Source organism: Mesitornis unicolor, unplaced genomic scaffold, assembly GCF_000695765.1.
Source record: "Mesitornis unicolor isolate BGI_N332 unplaced genomic scaffold, ASM69576v1 scaffold13724, whole genome shotgun sequence".
In the NCBI taxonomy this organism is placed as follows: domain Eukaryota; kingdom Metazoa; phylum Chordata; class Aves; order Mesitornithiformes; family Mesitornithidae; genus Mesitornis; species Mesitornis unicolor.
In genome coordinates this window covers 19772-34804 of record NW_010180980.1, presented here as the reverse complement: position 1 = coordinate 34804, position 15033 = coordinate 19772, and the positions used below count along the sequence as shown (strand labels likewise).

Genomic DNA, 15033 nt, shown 5'->3' with positions numbered 1-15033 from the left:
GGGGGAGCTTTCCAGGGCCCTTCCAAGTCCTAATACTCTGTGATTCTGTGGCTGTACACACTGCACAGTGTAGACTGCCTTATGATGCCCTCCATCAGTGTCTGTGAGCCTTAGACCTTAGGCAGACCAAAATGGGCAAGCCCCAAAGGAGTGGAAGGGTTGGGTTGAGCTATGAGGACGTGCTGTATGTACAGGTATTTCTGCTCCAGGTAAACCTTCCCACTTTCATAATTGCCTTGTCATCACAAGAGAGCAGAACTAATCCTGTGTATTCGGGAGAGGTCTTGGTTCCTCAAGTGTTTGTTTCCTGAGAAGGCATGGGATGCGTTGAGTAATGCCAGTGCCCCCATTGCACAGTCAAAGGTCAAACTTTTCCATTTATTTACTTCATTCAGAGAAGAGATAAAGAAACCACTAAAGGGGAAAATCCCCACTGGGTGCAGCCCTGAGCAGTCTGCTGTGGTTGACCCAGTGTTGAGCAGAGGGGCTGGACGCAGACCATCTTCAGAGATGCTGTAATTCTTGTTCATGGTTTCCCAAAACTGCTGAGCCATTCATTCTGAACCACAAGGCAGCGGCTGAGTTAGAGTGGCCGTGGAGACCATGTTAAAAACTCCAGAGGGCTTTATCTCTCCTTTAAACAAGGCTTGGCAATGCTTTGCAAAGTCTTATCTGACCATATTTATCTGAGGTTAATGCATTAATTAATAAATACTAAAGCATTGGTCTTGTACAGTGGGTTATAAAGTGGCACGTTTTTATACTAAAGCATTTTGTGTCTTTAAGAAAGCGGCGTGCAGGGGAAACCAGCTTGCTGGCCTTCAACTCCTGTGCCTGCAGTTCCCTCAGTTTCTTCATTAATTATTGTTTGAGCCAGCCAATTCTGACTTTTTTCTTTGAGTACCTGTCTTGGCTTATTTAGGTGCCCCTTAAAGTTCAGTAGCTAAAGGTTTTCACAGAAATGACCTTCTGAGCACTGTCTTCTGACACAAGGCTTGTGCTCAAGGGTGTCTCTGTTAGACTGATAAAACTGCTCGCCCCTCTGCAAGGGGAGCCTCTCAAGAGCTGAGGATGGTGTTCACGACAGGTTGTGATGCAGTCCAAGAAGTGCAATGGGCTGCGGCACAGCTGAGAGGACGTCAGGAAAGCCATTTTGTTGTTCCTATGGCCGATCTCTGAGCCTGGCCCCAAACTGGAGCCCCAGTTTGTTCCAGACCACAAGGGATGGATTCTGGAAAGGTCACTGTGTAATGTGCCCGAGGCGAATGCTGTGAACTCCTCCTGCTGTCCTTGGCTTGGTTCCTCATGCCTGAGTCACAGACTTCAACCTTTCTGCTCAAGCAGTTGTCTCTGCTAGTGATTCTGCAGAACTTTGGGCACTTGCAGCCTTGAGCTGGGCAAGGTGGATTTCCAAGGATTCCAGGAGTATTCAGAGCATTTACGTATGGGGTGTTTCCCCAGTTTTGACCTGACTTATTTCCACGTAGGAAAAGCCGTGGTTTTGCTGGAGGAAGGTGCCAAAAAGGTGCTGTATCTGACAGGCTTCAAATGAGGCATTTTTCTAGATGAGCACAGCAAATTGCTTAATTATTGCTCCTTAAATGGCCAGGAAGTGCTTGTTTTGTGTAATCACATTAAGATATCAAATGAGCAATTAGTCAGTGTAAGAGAGACTGGTGGAGCAGAACAGGGAGAGGTTTGTAAATGAGCAGCTCTTCTTTTACTGGGCTCTCAGTGTTACTGGAGGTTATGAATTGCCAGTGAAAAGCCCACTGTGGGAAATACAGGGTTCAGCACAGCCACCTGCAGACTGTGCTTCAGAGGCAGCTGCTCTGCCCGTGCTGTTGTTAAACACCCTTTCTAAATGCAAATTTAGGGTGTAATAACACTTGGTGTCTGGCTGAAGTTCCATGGGGAAATTATAACCCTGTACTCCGCTGTCACAAGGTAGGATGTGGAGTTAAGGCTCTGTAGTGGTAGCTACAGAGCTGCTTCTCAGTGTGGACACTTCTTTTCCTGGAAACATCACTTTTGTGGGTTTTGTGTGTTGCCTTGGAAGGACTCTGAACAAGAGCGACTTGTCTGTGAGAATAAAGTAGCTGAGAAAATAGCCTTTGGTGCTGGTGATTACTGATCCCTCAGCGTTGCTTGTGAGAACACCCCTGCTTAAAATTCTGTATGTATATAAATACACATATATATATATATGTGAAATGTGTATGATATAGATATAGATATAGATATAGATATCTTGAAAAGATGTGGTTCTGGACCAGGTTGACCTTCTGCCCTGGCTGTGGTCTTGGCAGCTCCTGACAGACCCAGATGCAGCTGCCATGAGCTGTGGTTGTGTGAAAGCAGGGATGCTGGTCCTGCTCCTGCATCCGGACACCTCTGGTCACGTAAAAGGTTTCCTACCCAAATCTAGCCAGGAGGTGTGGAGGAGCCGGGGTGATGGGCACAACTGCCCTCTGTGCCCAGCAGCAGCCTGGCTCTGTGGCACACAGCAGTGTGGCTGGCTGTGCCGAGGCAGAGGAGGATGCTGGAGGAATGCAGTGCTATCTTAAGAGATGATGGCAGCAGAGGAAAATGCAGTGAATCTCGGGGCATGTAACAAGCTGTGGCTGTTAAATGCACAGCGGTGGTTTTATTTCTGTAACGTGGGAGGTACGCTGGCAGGCTGAAGCCAGCTTCATTTTCCACTGTGGTTATTATACATATTTCTCAGGCTGGTCAACCTCCAGGCTGCAAGAGAAGATGCTGGCTCGCTGTTATTTCCAAGTTTCTTAGTTTGCAGCCAGCCTTGTGGTGAATTAATTCTGTATCAGTCTGGTGAAGTATTTGGAAGGAAGAAGAGGGAGAGGGAAGGAGACACAGCGCTCTTCCATGCAAGGCAAGTGCTAAGGTTGCACTCTCAGCCTGCCAGTGGATTACAGTTTAAAAAAGTGGATTTTTAAAAGTGCATTGATCGTGAAGTTAGACTAACAACTTCTTCCACAGAATCTGGCTTGGAACTTCTAGTTATGTGGAAAGCCAGGGACTAGGTATTAGAAATGCAGGTGAATAACCTATTGCATGTCTCTTCTGTCACTAAAGTGGATTTTTAAAAGTGCATTGATCGTGAAGTTAGACTAACAACTTCTTCCACAGAATCTGGCTTGGTACTTCTAGTTGTTATGTGGAAAGCCAGGGACTAGCTAGATGGTATTAGGAGTGCAGGTGAATAACCTATTGCATGTCTCCTCTGTCACTCAAAAACCTGTCGTCAGCTCACAGGTTTTCACTCTGTTTTGCTTTCAGACAGCCACGATGCCGTCTTGCGATTCAATGGGGCTCCTACCAAGGGGTTTCAAGAAGATGTGGGGCAAAAGACGACCATTCGTCTTGTGAATTCCCAGGTAGGTCTGGCCAGCTTGTGCCAAATGGGCCAGGCGTGCCCGAGCTGCGCATCTGCCCTGTGCTGCATGGGAGCTGAGCAGCAGGCTGCAATAACATCCATTCGAGCAGAGAAATTTTCAAGCGAGAGAAGGAGAAATAGCAGTGCTGTGTGCTGGTGAGGGAATGGAGTGGGGCAGTAAAATACCAGATGGGCCTGGAGTTGTTGGGTGAAAGAGCTGGTGTAGCACTGCACCCAGGAAGAACAGGATGAGGCTGTAGGCACATGGAGACTGAGGGGGAGTGGGAGAGAGATGGGAGACCGAAGCGTAGCTTTTGTACTCCAGAACCAAATAGGCTGTTTCCTTGCCTCACCCCAAAGCTGAGATTTATAGCCCTAGAGTTTTCTCATCTGCTTCTGCGGGTGCTGCTGTGTAAGCAGGTTTGAAGCAGCAGAAGCTTGGCCATCCTCTTCAAAGGAGCTAGCTTTCCCTGGTTCATTTTGCATGTCTTTTGAAGCATGGCCTTGCTTCTTGAGCAAATGCTGTTGCTACCTTTTCCTGCTCTTGAGTCTCACCTTCTGTCCTTGCTGCCGTGCTCTCTTCTGCTGCTTGCTGCATCTCGATTTCCCTGCGTTAAACCACAGGTCGGATGTGGGACGCTTTGTCTTTTCTGAACCCATCTGGTTTAGCAGACCTATCTGGCTGCTGACATCTTTCTTCCTCTGCCCTGCTTGATGTCTCAGGTTTTTATCTTCCCCTTGGCTGCGTTTTTGTGATGTCACAAGCGTGTTACCACTTCAGAAAATTTTCTCGGCAGGATGTGCTCATTGCCAAACTTACTGTGAGACAAAGTTATTTACCAGCAAAACCACGTATGTGACCTGTGTGATACCAGGGTTATATACACAGGGAGGAGGGGTGGTTGTGCAGCTGTAGTAGAGCAGCAGTAACTCTCCATGTGGATGCTCCTATTTTGGACAAAGTGTAGTTACAGCCGTGTGGTTATAGTGCTGCTGTTCTCCACGCAGCCATGGGTCACACTTATCACCTGCCACTGTCCCCTCTGAACAGAGACACCAGCTTAGAAAACTTCAATTACAGGGAGAGCAAATTTGTTGCAGTTTCTAGAGGCTAAATGAACTCAAAACGTCGTGTTGATCTAACTGCTGAACGGGGCAAAAGATGCTCTCTGTGAATAGTGAAGGAGTCTCTCTTCTGGAGTTTCCAAGCTGAGGAGCTCTAATTGCAGTCCTTGTTATCTTCAGGGGCAACTGGATTTGGAGCCTGGTTTTCTTCTGTGTTTTTATTTGCACTTTTAATGGTTCAGTGCTGTTCTAGTTGTGGTGGCATCACTTAACCTTCTTGTTAGTGGGGTTGCCTGATTGTGTTTTGTTTTCAGCTGCTTGCAGGCATCAGATACTGGCTGGACTCTGCAGTTCATTCTTGTGCTGGGTTTGGCTTTTCTCATGTTGTAAGTGGTCGCTGGGAGCAGGGGTGGGATTGTGGCTTGGCTGCTCGCATTGATCAGTCCTTGGTCCATTCCTAAGATGAAGGAAATGGGATCTGTTGGATCTACTCTGTTTAAACTAGTCTATTGAGCAGTAACCCTTTGGCATGTGTGGCTAGTGACCTTAAGTTGCTTAATAACTCTTTGAATATAACTCTTCTGTAATTTGCTGACCAATTTCTAGCACGTATCATAGGGATATTTGATTTTAATAGAGAGTTGGGGAATCCTGTACATTGACGTGCACAGGAAAAGATGAATAGATTCATACTGGCAGAGGGGTAGAAGTTTGGATACTCAGATCTGAGGATAGGCTTGTAGATCCACGAGTTTGGTAGTTGTACTAAAGAAAGTAATTCTTTAATACTCCATTGCTTATTTTCTTAGACCTCTGCTGGTTCATCAGTACTGCCTCCTCTAATGGCATGTTTTCCTGCGGTCTTACGCAAGGCATCGATTTGCCCTGGGAAAGTGCTCGCGTCTTGCAAAAATAAGGGTTGAAGAGTGTGTGTGGGGAGTGCCAATGTCATTCTGTAGGACACAGCTCCCTTCTGCAGAGCTGACTGAGGACCAGAGGACCTTGTGTTCCTCCCAGCCCTTGTTCACAGCTCTCCTTGGCTGGCTTTCTCACTGTCTCGAAGAGCACTCTCTGCTTTGGCTGAGTTTGCTGTCATTGTCACTAATGAGCATGCAGGGAGGAAGAGAAAAGAGATAGCAGTTAGGTCAAATGGAGTTAAGAGTTAAGATTGTGATGGGAAAGGGGAGGGTGTTTAGATTACAGGGCATTGACTGCAGAGAGGAAGAACTTGTTTTGATACGGTCAATAAACATACCAGGAGGGCAGGGGCTCGATTAGCAAGATACTTGCTAAACAGTGAATTGACTGAAGAACAAATTTAACTAGGAAAACAATAGATCCGTTATCTCCTTAGGATCAAAAAGCCAGACAAGACAAATAATAAGTTGTACAGCAATTTAAATGAATTTAACTACTCAGAAAGGATCAGTCGCTATTAAACAAAACAAATAAGCACCAAAAGGGTCTGGGGAGCCAGGTTCCTCCAGCAGGTGGGTTAAGTGACCAATAACCAACTGGTTGTGCCCAGGGCCGGCTCCGTGGTGTGGGGAAGGAAGCAGCAAACCCTGTGTGGCTGCAGGGGTGCTCCCCACCTGGTTTCTTGTCCCTTTGCTTTCGTGCCTGTGCAGCTCTCTAGGGGTTTGTGTGCCTGTGCCAGCTCTCATGGCTTCACTTGGCTGACCTTTGCTTCCTGCGCTGCTCAGTCTCTCTTGGAGCCTCCTTGCATGTGTTTCACATCAGAAAATTTCCTGAAAGGTTACTGGCCTTTAAATAGAAACAGTGAAATGAAAATCAGGTGCCAGTGTTCCTTGCCCTATCCCTGCCCGTCGTGGTGCTCCATCACACTCCTACCTGGCTGGTGCCAGCTGCCCTGTCCTCTCCTTGCCTCTGGTGTCCATGGAGTGGAGGCAGGAGTTCACACCTGCGGCCTTGCGCGTTCTAGCTAACTAATGGCCTAGATATTTTAGCTGCCGTAAGGAAATGAAAGCAGGCAGTACACGTGGTCAAGGCCAAAGCCTAATCCCGCAGAGTTAAGAACAGATGTGAAGAAAACCTTTTCACTTTTGGGATAATTCACATCTGGGCTGGCCAGACTGTCCTTGTGCTCTGGTTATGGGGACAGCCAGGAAGGCAGCTTGCTGCTGGGGGCAGCTGGAATACTCAAGGGTAAATTGGCCAGGTCTTAATTAGATCTGTAGTGAAAATCAGGACAAATGGGGGCTCATTTCTGTAATGGTGCTGTTCTTCAGCAGATGTCTGCAAGCTGTTTCTGTGCAGGTTATGCTCTTGAGTGGGGAGGACAGGAGATCAGTCCCTGTCTCATTTGATTCTGTTTGCTTTTTAGCTGCAGACCTGGGTTGCCCTCAGGTGTCATGAGCTGTGATGGTCGTGGCAGCTTCCCTGTTTGAACCACCCAGTTGTGTTCATTTGGGAAAGGCTCTGGTGGAGCAGTCTCTCTCTCCCCTGACATTGTCTGTAGCTCATGTGCTTTGCTGTTGTGGTGCTTTCCTTCTCATCACCAGATTCAAACCTCTTTGGCGTGAGTTGCATCCCCCTGCTCTGGAGAGGCAGGGCCAGCTGAGGTGCCGTGCTCTCTTGTCCCTTGCACTCCAAGGTTCTTGATAAAGCCACCAGGGTGCTTGCATTAGGCTCTTCTGGCCTCTCCTGGTGTCTGGTGTTCTCACCTGCTTCTGGTAGTTGTCACAATGGTATCCATCGTGGAAGCTGGGGCACTCTGGGGGTCCTTGTTTTTTATTGAAGACAGAAAAAAAACAAACCCTTGTAGAGTGAAATGACAATTTTTCTTGTGCCTCTCCACCAAATCCTGTGCTGCTGGATGGGACTGGCGTGGGCGTTGGAAGGCCATCGCTGGGGGTTGTGTCCTTGCCTGCGTGCAGTGGGGCATGCTCAGTAACCAGCAGTGGGGTGGCTGTATTCAAGGGTGTTTTACTGCTTGCCTGTTAATTCTGACAGCATATCATATGTTATTGTGTTTGTTCTTCTTGTTGTTCAAGCTTGTAACCGTTGAGGAGCAGCGGTTTCTGAGGGACGCGCTATATAACACTGGAATCTTAATTGTCTGGGATCCAGCACCGTATCATGCAGAAATTAAAGAGGTAAGGCTGAATTTTCTGTAAATAAAATCGGGTTTATATACTTGGAAGTGCATCTGTAACCTGCTTCCTACTGATGTGGGCAATCACTCATTTTAGGGCCATTCTTGATTACCTCTTCATTATCATGGCTGTATCCATGGGTACTTCTGGGTGCACGTATGCGTGTGCTCCTAGAGGAACACTTGCTGTTCCTGGTCCCTGTAAAGGGCCTCAAGCCAAGTGTAGTGGGTCACTGATAGCTGATGCTTGGATATTTCAAGTGCTAGTCAGACATGAGATACGTTTGATGTATTATGAACAGATTGGGAAACCCTCTGAAGATCTTCGCAAATGTCTCCTCTGTGTGTTGGCTGGGCTTTCACTTGTGGGTGTTGCAATCCCTCTAGCATTTGCTTTTCATTTTGAGTACAAAAGGGCATTATTTGATAAGCGATGAGCTCTGGAGGCTCAGTGTGAAAGCAGGTAGGAGTGAACAGTCCATTCTTTCCTTTAATTCTAAGCTCTGTCTAACTGACAGGTCTTTGCATTCCTTTCTCTGGATTACATTTCCTATTTTCTTACTGCTGTTTATTCTTGTGTCTAGTCCTGTACCTCCAGGAGACGTGGGGGTATGTGTCCAGCATGTTTAAGAGTCGGTAAAACAAGGATGGGATATTTTTAGAGTAGGAAAAAAAAAATCTCAAAATTACTTTATGGAAACATAAACCCTTCCAAAGTGGTTTTTACTGAAAGGTGAAGTTTTAGAATGCAAATCAACTTGGCCTGTTTTAGGAGGCTATGCTGAGGACACTTGCCTGCAGAAAAGGCCGTTTTGTATGTCAGCACGCAGAGGGATCGGGGTCTGTAACGCTTCAGGCAGACTTCTCAACATCATCTGCTATTGGAGGGTGCAGAATGAAATTGTACGAGGTGGCTGATCTCATTTAATGATCCCTCACTGCCAGAGAGAGGAGATTCAGGTTTTTTCTGCTGTGGTCACTGAGTCAAGTCACCACCACGACCCAAAGGACAGATGAGGTGGTAGGGGACAGAGGGTGTGTGTGTGCAGGTGTAGCAGGACCTTTTCCCCCTGTCAGCAGCAGGTTCGCTCATCCTTGTTTCCAGTTGGTTATGGGAAAAAGTGGGCTAGAGATAAAGAGAAGCTGACTTCTTCTTTCTGCTTTCCAGTGGTACAGAAAACCAGACTACAACTTCTTTGAAAGCTATAAATCCTATCGTAGTATACATCCAGAGCAGCCCTTCTATATCCTGAATCCAAAAATGCAGTGGCAACTCTGGGATATTCTACAGGAGAACTCCATGGAGCAAATTCAGCCTAATCCACCGTCATCAGGAATGCTTGGTGAGATATTTGCCCTGTAAACTTCTCATTCAATTTGCAGGAACACTTCAGGATGCCTTTTTCCCAAGACAGCTACAGGTTTATGGTGCTTATCAGAGTTGCTTTCATGGTGTTTGTCTTATGCCAAAATTCAAGCTTCCTGTCTTTAAAGCAGCAGCTCAGTTGTGTGAAAGTAAACCATTTGGAGCGCCCCTCTGAAACAGCAGCTACAAACGTGGCCTGGTTCCACATGGGAACAGGAGAGCAGATTGTAATGCTGAACTGGTCCCTAGGATTTCTAGCTTCGAGTGCCAGAGCAGTTCCCATGGGGTGCGAGAGGAGGGAAACGGCTCCTGCAGGCTCAGAGCTTGTCAGGCAAATCAATCTGCTTACTGCAGATGAAATCTAAGTGCTTACCTATTTTTATATATATATATTAAATGGAAATATAGATATATATGGAGAAATATATATAGCTAAAGACTTAATGGGGCTTGAGGATGGTCGGGGTCTGTCCAGAAAAGTGCAGTGATATTCCGCCTTATTCAGCATGCTAAATCCAGCCTTGGTCAAGGGGCTCATTTTACATTCTGCTGTTGCAAAGCTTTTCCTTCTTACTGAAGAGCAGATGTCACAAGCAGCTGAATAGAAAGGAGTGAACTTTTCATCAAGTTCACGTGTATTTGAAATCATGGCATAGACATGTGGTGGTTTGCCACGGGGATGTCCAACTACTGTGCTTTAGCTTCTCCTCTGCTCCCATCACTGTGGGGGCACAGGTGCCCTTCTACATCTGTGTGAACAGAGTCACTTCTTACTTTTGCTAACCCAGTGTAGTTTTCTTCCACAGCCTTGCCCAACACCCGTTACAGCATTGCTGGGTTATGTGCAGAACAACTGTGTAACGTCATCCTCAATGACTTCAGCAGCAAAATTGCTGTTAACTTGAAGTTAAGGGCTTAAAGGCAGGCACTGGGTCATTTCAGGCAATTCCTTTGTGGCTTAACTTTGGACCAAGTTACCTGCTTTGTAAACAAGTCACCTAGGCAGGCCTGGGGGGCACAGATGAGTTCTGGTTTGCAGCTCTGCATTTCCTGGAAGACCAAAGAGTGAATGAAAATTGTCATTTGAAAAGGTGGTTGAAAACACATTTAAAATGCACCTTAGTTAAACAAGTGGTTTCATGGCTGGCTTCTTCCAATGTCTTGTAAACTGCATTCCTCTGATCACGCATGGTCCCTGGTGTCTCAGATACCGCATGGATTTTCTGTGACATTATACATTGGTTCTATTTCCCTGGTATATTCTTGCTGTTTCTTGCACTTGGAAGAAGAGTAGCCAGCAAGTACGGCTTACTTCTGATCTGGCCAGAAAGTTGACAGATCTGTGCCCAGCACCTATATGAACATCCTGGAGTGGTTCATGTGCCTGTCAGAAGACAGAGGAGGGCAGCACTGCTCTGCTGCGGGGGAGCCAGGGGACCCTGGAGAGCAGGGGCTGCTTCGGCTCCATGAGCCATCTCCAGGCTCAGCCGCAGTCCCCTGCGCTCACAAGAGGCAGCTGGGGAAAAGGTGAAGGTCTGATTGCTGCTTGCCCAACACAGGTTTGAGATGGGCTGTTAGGATCAGTGCATTTGGCAGATACTCAAGTTTCCATGAAGGTCACAGAGAACAGCAGCGCTCTTAAAAATTGGCCTTTCGGCATAGCTCTCACTGTAACCATTCTGCTGTAATCAAGTCAATCATAGGCTTTGCAGGAGAGGGCTTCAGAACACAGCCCTATCTGGCCAGGCTTGTTTTCAGCCCCTCTTGTCTGAACGTTCAGGAAGGCTGGGCTGTTTAATGGGTTCTCTGGTTTGACGTGGGGATGTCTGCTTGCTTTCCCTCCCTAGGCATCGTGATCATGATGACGCTCTGTGACGAAGTGGACGTGTACGAATTTCTCCCTTCCAAGCGGCAGACAGATATTTGCCACTATTACCAGAAGTTTCACGACCGTGCCTGTACCATGGGAGCTTACCACCCCCTCCTGTTTGAGAAAAACTTGGTGAAGCACATAAACCAGGGCACGGATGAGGACATCTATACTCATGGAAAAGTTACTTTGCCTGGCTTCCGAAACGTGCATTGCTAGCAGATCGTTTCTTAGCGTGTTGGGGAATTTTTCTTGATTGTCAAAGCACTTTTTAAATCGGGGTTGTCAGGTTTGTTAGGTCTAAGCACTGGTGTGTTTTGACAGCTCTTCCATGACGCAACACTTGCTCTTAGGACTTCGTTGCCTAAATTCTCCCAGCTGTAAGGCGCTGTTGATGCGTTGCGGTACGTCCACGTGGTATCTGCATGAGCCACTGCAATAAATTTACTCCCGGTGGAGCCAGGCTCATGCAGCAGGTGGATATCTCTGTCTTCATCTCAACCAATTTTATGGGAGACACAGGAGAGGCTTTCCTAGCAGAGATTGCACATCAAATGCTGAATAGAGTTCAGTTTGCTTCAGAGGGGTTGACAGCTGAAAACCTGACCCATTGAGAAATTATAAAAGTAATTTAAAAGATGTTCCTGTAGTCCTAGGGGATCTTTGGAGCAGGGCTGGTTTATGGAAACACTGTCAAAGCTGTGTACTGATAAGCTAAACTCGAAATATTTGATTTTATAAACAGTTTGTAAAATAACCATGGCCACCTCCTTTCAAATTGTAAGACTTCCGAAATAATTCAGGTGGCATTTTAGGCAAAGGAAAAGAAAGGCAATTCACATTTCAGTGATTCTTGCAAGACTTTTTAATCTTCTTCTGGTTTTGTGGGGTTTTTTTTTAAATTGCTTAAAATAAATTTTAATAAAAATTTACTTCTCCAGTACAGTGCTGTGCTTGGTACAAAAGAAGCCTTATTTCAAAAACATTTTGGGCAAGATGCTTTGAAGCACAAATGGGAGAACTTGTGGGAAGATGGTCCCTCTTTCCTACTGTCTGCCTTTGCAATTATTGGCAAATTAATTGCTGGCTCACCTCTGGTAACAGAAATGCTGTGTAGCTGCTGGCCAGATGAGTTCCTGTTCTCTGCAGGTTACTCAGGGTAATGTAGCTGCATTTCTTCATTGCTCATTGTCATGAAGCTGTTGTGTGCTTCCTGCGTAGGTGGGGAACAGCTGAGTGGTGAGGAGGGAGAGCGTGCTCTGCTTCTCATGCTGAAACATGGGGGAATTGAGGAGGGCAGCTTTGCCCTTCTTGAGGGGACTCCCCAGTAGCAGTATGGAAAAACCCTCCCAGCCCTCTTTAGTACTGATGTGTTTCACGTCTGTAAAGAAAGCTTTTTCTTCTCCTGTTTTGAATAAACGCTGTGGAGCCGTTGGCCCGTTCTTGCCTTGGTGAAACCAGTGTACATGTTGTTGCTCTGTGGCCATGGGGACGACTTCCAGCCTTTCACCGGTGCAGGCAGAGTCAGGAGGGAGCTGCTCAGCTGCTCATTTCAGTAAGCCCATGGCTCTTACCCTGTCTTGGTGAGAGTGCTGCTGTGAGCTGTTCCTCCACCTCCAAGGCTGGCTTTCTCCCACTCGTCTGTTGGGATGGATTAGATCTGCTGGTGTTTACTAATGGTATGTCATGTCAAATATGTATGTAAAGAATTCCAGGTCTTTACACTACAGCGCAGAGGCACTGGGACAAGGATGTGATGAAGCCTATGACCTTGGTAAGCATTCGTGTTCCCTGTTAGGCAAGGAGAGAGCTTATGGAGAAAAAGCCAGCAGAGGTTATTTGAGAGACCCATAGCAAATCTCTGTCCATCTCCACTCTGTTTGTAACAGTCCTGCCTCTGGCCTTTACATCATGGGGATATCTGCCACAGAGATTTGCCTTCTTCATATGTGTTTAGCTGGGATTTGAACAGCTTCTGCCTTTTTTTCCCTAGGCTGTCTCATTTGTTATTTCTTACAATGTTATTTTCCCCCTGTCTCCCCTGCTGGGATGCCTGGACCAGCCACCCTGCTTGGCTTGGGCTGCATAGCAGATGGATGGCACCTCTCACAGTCTGCCTGCTGCTCACCTGGGGGTCCCCCAAACCACCTTCTCCTCTGCAGTCCTCTTGCAAGAAGACAAAATGCCAAACAGGCTCCCCAGGGTCTTTCAGAGCCCTGAGTTACTCACAGGCAATAGTGTTGCACTGGGCCTGACATTTCAGATGTTGTGCAAAGTTTTAGCTAGATCCAACTTGTGATTCATTTACAGCCTAAACAGGGTTTTACAGGAATTATGACAGAGCTTAAAATAGACCAGTGTTAACCCTCCTTTTTCCCCCTCTATTATTGGTTGCATAGATCCAAATCTAGTATAAATGGCAAGTGACGACAAGTCTGATATTTAGAAGAGCCAAGTTGAAGTTAGTGGGCAGTAACAGCTAGACTGTAACAAAAGCCTTGTCCCTCCTGCGGTCTCTAACCATTTCCAGAGTGTGAACAGCTTTTTATCCATGTGGAAAGTGGGAACAGGGCAATGCTGCCCTTTCCAGTGAGCATCCGAAGGGCTAAGTACTGGGAAAGGTGCTTGGTAATGATGCAGGAAGGGTGTGAGGTAAGGTCAGCAGGCCTGGGGAGGAGGAGAATGAAGGGATTATTTTAGATTCTGATGTAGGAAGGATCTCTCCTCTGGATTGTGGTGGTACTTCTGTTTCTGATTAGTGCTTAGAAATAACTCTTCCCGTAGCTGTAACTTCATAGCTCCTCCCTGCAGAATAAGCTGATCTATAGCACTCGCAGAAGCTGCAGTCTTTGTAGTACTGAAAGGGAAGGGAAAAGGAAAGGGAATGGAAGGGAAATACTGGAAGGTGATGGGAACTCCAGCTTAGAGAGACAGAGTATTGCACCTATACAAAAAATATATATTAGTATGATAGTGGATTAGTTAATAAGCACTGTCAAGATATCTTATTTCTACGTGTGGACTTGGTCCTCGCTTGTCATTTTGAAAACCTGGCTGGTTCAGATTTAAAGACCTGGAATTGCAAAACCGGAGGCAGTTCCTTGAGGAAATCTCACCCTTCGATAAGACCCGTGATAATCAAATATTATCAATTATTTAGACAAGGCAGTAGAAACTAATTCATGATGTTAAGATATCAGGACGTGAAAGGGTTTTTTCTTCACACTGTAAATATCCCCGTCTTACAAAAGGGTCTGGTCTTAAATGCAATACAGAGCAAAGATTGGTCTTGATCTGGGACTCCAGCTGGAAACGCTTTCTTCTTCCTCTTTGCCTTTAGGTGGTCTAGAGAGCCAGCAGCATGGGTGTGGAGATGTTATCTGGTGAGACCAGAGCCCAGGGGAGGTGAGGTAAGGCCAGCTGGCAGGGGCTCGTGGTTGGACAAGGAAATATTTGGGTGATGTAAATGCCACGACAGTCTGTTACTGGCAGAAGAACATTGGACTTTATTCTCTTGGATGAGAGCTTTCACTGTCTGAGCTGACAAAACTGCCTGTGGTTTGGGGTGGTTTTGGTGGTTCTTTGTTTTGCTTTCACTCAAGGGAGAAAAGTCCCTGAAATTCACATTATATGCACCTGAGTCAACACTCTCTTCCTCACCTCCCCAGGAAGAATAGAGTGGTTGAGTGGGAACTAGCTCTGACAAGACACCAGTGTATTATCAGTGATGGATAAAAAAATACATGCTGGCACTTCCTGGAGAGAAATGAAGCCGCCCTAGCCACATATTCCTTTTGTTTTGTGTGTGTGCACCCAAGTAAAGGTGCAGGTAGAAGCAAGAGGGTTTATTCTTCTTTGCTGTGTACCGTGAAGTCTGATGCTGTGGCCAAGCACTGCAGATGTTTGTTTTCACTTGTGAATTGTACAAGGAAACTCGCTCACTTGCTTCAGGTGGTGGTACAAAGCACAGTGCAGAAGCATTAGGCTTCATTTTGGAGCAGGGAATTTGTGTGCATGACCATATGTGTCTGAGATCCTAGCAAGCACTCCAGAAACAATGTGCTTCCTTTATAGGGAAGATGGAAGTGGGAAAGAGCTTGTGGGAGTGTGGACGTGTTACATGGTGCCCTGAGAAGGGAGCAGGCTGCAGTTGCCATGTTCAGGACCTAAGAGTTAATGGGCTTACTGGGAGATACTGGGACCCACCTGGCTGTGTGCCT

The 15033-nt window shown here is 46.6% G+C and overlaps 1 protein-coding gene across 1 annotated transcript; it reads left to right on the top strand.

Annotated features, from left to right (window-relative positions):
- Nucleotides 1-3300: 3300 nt before the first annotated feature.
- On the top strand, nucleotides 3301-11144 carry ST6GAL1 (ST6 beta-galactosamide alpha-2,6-sialyltranferase 1; the record flags this gene model as incomplete). Its single annotated transcript, XM_010183276.1, has 4 exons — nucleotides 3301-3398; nucleotides 7477-7578; nucleotides 8746-8920; nucleotides 10791-11144. Coding segments are annotated over 4 exons (617 nt in total), but the record flags the coding sequence as incomplete, so codon positions are not given.
- Nucleotides 11145-15033: the final 3889 nt, after the last annotated feature.